This window comes from Sphaeroforma arctica, assembly GCF_001186125.1.
Source record: "Sphaeroforma arctica JP610 unplaced genomic scaffold supercont1.451, whole genome shotgun sequence".
Lineage (NCBI taxonomy): Eukaryota > Ichthyosporea > Ichthyophonida > Sphaeroforma > Sphaeroforma arctica.
In genome coordinates this window covers 62,272-67,926 of record NW_014040107.1, presented here as the reverse complement: position 1 = coordinate 67,926, position 5,655 = coordinate 62,272, and the positions used below count along the sequence as shown (strand labels likewise).

The 5,655-nt window shown below is 43.8% G+C and overlaps 1 protein-coding gene across 1 annotated transcript in view; it reads right to left on the bottom strand.

Annotated features, from left to right (window-relative positions):
- Positions 1-260: 260 nt before the first annotated feature.
- SARC_06363 (hypothetical protein) overlaps positions 261-5,655 on the bottom strand; it is a gene marked incomplete at its 5' end in the record, with an annotated part of 8,213 nt that continues 2,818 nt past the window's right edge. The window contains 5 exons of the mRNA XM_014299740.1: positions 261-3,480; positions 3,613-3,802; positions 4,133-4,337; positions 4,513-4,676; positions 4,812-4,951. Coding sequence (XP_014155215.1) covers positions 526-3,480; positions 3,613-3,802; positions 4,133-4,337; positions 4,513-4,676; positions 4,812-4,951 — 3,654 coding nt within the window. The 3' untranslated portion in view covers positions 261-525. The remainder of the gene's footprint in view (positions 3,481-3,612; positions 3,803-4,132; positions 4,338-4,512; positions 4,677-4,811; positions 4,952-5,655) is intronic.

Genomic DNA, 5,655 nt, shown 5'->3' with positions numbered 1-5,655 from the left:
TCCATCAAAACCACCAAATAATCATCGCGTACAATGCAAAATGCAGGAAAAGTACCAGTTGAGAAGTTCCAAAGTATTGTATTTAAATTCTGCATGGAGTCATAAAAGTTAGCTGATAGCTATCAAATACTGTTCATTTGAGCAACCACCCTACTGTCGGTAGCAAAGGAACCAATTAAAAAGGTATTTATAAGACACTTTACCTACCATATGACTTGGATGTATGCTTGAGGCAGCTGGATAGTGAGTGCCTCTAAAATTTCGGATGACTGAACGGTTTAATAGCGTTTTCTTTCCATTTACGAAAGTCGAATATCTAGTTATCGATACAGATATTCTCCTTTTAACTTACACCCGCATGCAATAGCTACCTCTAAGCAAGTTTCACGGACACACGTGGCCACGTTATCGTTGGAATATTGTTTTTTCTAGTCCTTAGCCAAAGGTCTGTCTCCTGATACCGTATCAGATATTCTGAGATTTTTGAGCACACGCGAAGTGCACTATCATCTTGTATTGTTCAACCTAGAATCTAGCTGCTACATTTAGCAGATGTTGCACCGCCATATGTGGCTCTGTCTGCGTCATTATATTATAGGCACCTCTTCTGGCTCGTCCACGTCCTATTCCCGTCATATGACTACACGTCAAAAGGGCGACAACAGCAGGGCTAATATTCCATTTTACGGCAGCCTCGTTTTGTGCATTGCTTGCATCACTTTCCTGACACTCGGAAATTTGCTGGTGCGACTGATGCGCTCGCAGGATATATGGCAAACTGCATTGCGGTATACTGCTGGTTGCTACACAGCTGATCTCTTGTCTTACCAGCATGCGTTCGTATATCTCATCCTCCTTCGAAGATGACATCGTGGCTCTATCATCACCTGAAAACGACGTGTCGTTGAAACCATTGTGCTTTACTGGAATGCAACCAGACGGCCACGATTCGAGATTGAAACTATTGTTGTCGATAAATTTGCAGGGTATCGTACCTGCCCCGTCTGTCCTACCTGCTATTGCATTGAAGGTGAGACTGCTAGTGAGAGCATTAAATTCGATGTTCACAGTCGTGGGTGACATTTCCACACTTCTCAAATCAATCTGAAATGAGGCCAAATTTTCAGGTGAAGCCGATAGCAAGCAATTGACTATTTTACACTGGAGCTTTGCGAGTTGCTGCACTCCCTCATCAACACCTGTACATGTCCCAGACGCCGTATCGTCCAACAACATCACCAACCCAAGATCACTGAGGCTGTCTGACTCCAAGCAGGCAGAGAAATCTGTATTTTTTAGTGTGAGACAGGTCTGCTTCTTCGGCAATGCTTCCGCAACTTCGCTATGAATGCCATATAGTAGTACATTATTCAAAGTAGACACTGCCGAAGTACCACTGCTGTACTTGCCATTGGTTGCCGATGAACAACTAGGGCTTGAAAGTCGCTCGGTAGCGTACTCTGACCCATAATCACTTCCATCGGACTTGAATAAGTCGCCCTTCTGTTTATGGAAGCTTTTGGCCAGTCGCAACCGCTCGAAGGTACCACTAAGCTCTCTTGGCTCTTCATCATCTTGCGCTAGGTGTGCGCCTTCGAGAGCTTGCTGGTCAAGTCCGCGAGTCTGCTCGGGAGTGTCGACAGTGAAGCATGTGATAGACTCGCTGTCCAAAAATCGCCCGTCTCCATTTAAGACTGCTGTGCTGTGCAGCATCCCGTCTGAAGCTGCATCTACATTAACTTGAGGCTCGAAAGCAAAATTATCGTCTTCAGACTCATCAGATACGTCGCTGAAGCTACTATTCAAGTAAATTGTGCTACAAAAGACGTCATCTTCCACATATGCATCTACATCTACTTCGAACTTCAGATCGTTCTCTACTTCTTGGCGCACATGATTGCCAAAGTGCACCGTTTGTGTGATATCTCTCCCTTGAATCGCCATATCAAGTACACTGTCATTGAAATTATCCAGGAACTCCAAACTTGCACTGAAACTCCTGATCAGTTCACCTGATGATCGACGTCTTGGTCTGCCCCTGTGCATCATAAGACCAAAATTGTTATCGATGCTATGTGTGTCGTCATCGTGGTCCTCAGTGACCTCTTCGTAGTCAGAATCCCAATATATTTCTGTGTTTTGATTTGCATTCTTGTACGGCACGTCTAATAATCCATCATCGAAGTCGTTCAAAAACTCTAAACTGGCACTGAAGCTCCTTTCCAACTCACCAGAGGATCTGCGTCTAGGTCTACCTACCTCGTTGACTGAATACACATCTTCTTGATTTGTATTTTCGTCTGCATATTCCGTGTCCGTACTAGCACTGCCCCTACGACAAATCAAACCCCGATCTATGCTGAAATCATCGTCGTCGATGAATTCTAGACTTGCAGAAAAGTCACTCCTCAGTTGTCCTGAGGACTGGGGCATTTGCAATCTCCTTGTCATCAGGCTATCGTTCATCGAAATATGAGCTTGCACAATACAAGTAGCAAGATTATTATCAGTATCGTGGCCAAAACACTTGCTACCAGACGCAGGCGTAGAAGACAATGTATTTGGCCAAGGACTTGTGTTGGTCGCTGCATCCACCATATCAATACCAAGGTTGAGGAACTCAAGGCTATACATTTGTTGTAGAGAACCTTCCTCGGATACAGCTTCTGCATCACCCACCCAATCCTCTTCCATTCTTCTTTGCATTCGATCTTGTGAATCCGACCGGACATGTTCCAATTCATTTCTTCCCGCCTCAAGAAGGAAATTAACATGGTCACTGCCGCGTCTTTCGGCTCTGAGATCCAAAGCTTTCCCTTCAACTCTCTCGCTCCCTAGTCGCAGCTCAATCTGCTCGACTTCTTTCTTCTCCTCCCCCAACCGCAATACAATGTGCTCATTTTCTTGGCGCTTTCCCTCCGCCAGCTTCATCTCGTGCCGCTCTGCTTCCTCCTGCTCCTCTGCTAATCGCAACTCGATACGCTCGTTTTCTTTGCGCGCTTCTTCAGTCAGTCGTAGCTCAATCCGCTCGGCCTCCACCTTTTTCTCTGCCAAGTGCAACTGGATACCATTTTCTAGGAATTTTTCTTCGACCAGCTGTAGTTGAATTCGTTCGGCTTCTACTTTCGCCTCCTGTAGGCATAAATCGATGCGCTCGTTTTCTTTGCGCCACTCATCGGCCAGTTTAAGCTCAATTCTCTCTGCCTCGAGGTTTTCTTGCTGTAGCCGCAACTCGATTCGCTCAGCGTCCTCTAGCTCATCTGTAGTTTTATCAACAACTTCACACTCTTGCGAATTGCTCTGACCATCAGCCAAGTGAGGGTGTGAAAGGTAAGGCACACCAGTTTGTGAAGGTCTACGTTTTGGGTGGTACTTCCAATATTTCTTTTGCTCTTTCAAAAAGTAACACAGGTACGTCATGACGACGTGTTCGCCAAACTTGCCTTCACTAAAATCATCAGCCTCGAGCAGGTCTGGAATCTGATAGAGGAATAGTACATTATTACGATGAGCAATATGTAGATCATAGAATAGAAAAGCCGGTTGCTTAACTCAGCGGGTAAATCAAAATTAAAGGATTCTTAATATTAACTAAAAAGCACGAGCACTTACGTCAAATTCCTCCTTGGCAGCACGGAATGTATCAGCGAATTGCTCCCCGAGACTTAGTGTATTGAAGCGCGCCATGTCGTCAAAAACCTCTAAGGGCGAAGGAGTGGGTTCAACTCTTGGACATTCGGATCTCAAATGTTGAACGAGAGCGTAGAAGCGTTTTGCATCTTTAAAAGCAGATTTGAAGTTGCTGTCGGAGTGAGAGTATCCGTAGGTCAAAATTAGTACAAGTAGCTGGTTCGATAAAAGCTACGATTGACCCACCTTATTCACTTTTTAAACGTCACCGGATCACAACTACACATAAAGGTGCACACGATGCGGATTGAAAAACTTCGCAAGACTACTGCACAAATCGTATATTCGTGTGGTATCTTGGTACATATTTTGCATCGTGGTGGCATGTCAAGGCATTTATTTACTACATCGAGTCGTGGCAAGTCAACTGAACGGCATGGATAAGATATTCTAGCCTTCAATGCTATTTTCATTTAATTGAACCTTTTTCATTCTTTCTCACCTGACCGGATCCATTCCACGGAGAGCGTAGATACGATTAATCTGTCTCAAGAGCTTCGCTTTCGGGTCTGTGCTCTTTTTCTTCTGTCTAACTTCGTTTTTTTCATCACTATCTCGTTTGTCTTCGAGATTAACGAAGATATGATAGTGGCGAATCAAGGTCCACACAAGTCCCAGAGATAACTTCGTGGACTTTTCGTACAGGTCTGTAATGAGCATCGTGTTTATAATTGTAAGCTCTCTGTATTGGTTAAACACATTGTTCCACAGCCAAGCCTTCATTCTAAGCTGTTATGCCGGGCAGTAGATGTTGTGATATGGCTCCGGCGCAGAAAGCTACAGATTTCATCACTACGAATTAAGTCAACTTCGAAATCATACCTTCTGCGCTGATGTTCACCAGCTGCACCTGTTCTTTCGACTGTAGAAACTCTAGGACGGCTCCCAGAGATACAATCACGAATAGCTTATTACCACGTCTATTTTCGGCCATTCTCGTGAATATTTGACTCCCACCTTTGAGCTCTTCTACTAACTCTGGAAGTCTGAAGTATAGAAACGAAACAAATACAATCAGCAATCGGACGCAGAAAGCACTACCATTACTCATATGTAAAGCCAGTTATATATTAATTACTGTATCCATGTACAATCTATTAGTGTATCAGCAAAGCGCTCACCGCACTCCGTCAGCCAACGCGTCTTCCAGGACTTCGTTGCCACCAATGGGCTCATGTTTGAATTGTAGGTATTCGTTGACCCAGCGGGTGAACACCTTTCGCTGTGTATTTACCCAGTCTTCTTCTGGTTCGTCAGTGGACTGTTCAGAGTGGTCGAGATAGTTGTCGATCGAATCTTAGACGCTAGTTTGTAAAGAGTGCGGCAATACCATTCTTTTGTGTGTGTAAACATATGCTTACTTGTGCTACTAGTCTGGTTAGAAACGTAGATTTCTTCTATTGCTAGTTTGTGACATCGTGTTCAGCAATAATTCCGTTTCTGATGGTTGTTTGTTGCGGTGCATTAAACCATATACCAATGCAGATGCTGCGATCGATAAAATATGATGGCTATATACTTCACACCGAAAAAGATATTGGAGGACTACAAGGGTGAAATTCAAGTACATACAGAATAGGGATTGTCAGTCATTACATTTTGAAGATTTGTTGGTTGTGCGCAGAAAAAGGAAAGGCGTGGTCCGATACTTCACTGAAATACATATAAGGTGAGTTTTACAAACCGACCTACAAGGTACAGTCAACACAAGTAGTGGTTTAAATGGATTGCAGCAACTAGAAGAAAAAAATTAGAGCGACGTCTCCAGTCCATACAGATGAAAGCATGGAGACGCCCATATGTATGGAGCAAAAAAGGGGCATATATGTACACAGCCCTGCGAATATTCATGTATATATATAAATATATATATATATAACTATAAGCTCATACAAACACACACACACACACACACATACACACACACATACACACACACATACACACACACACACACACACACAC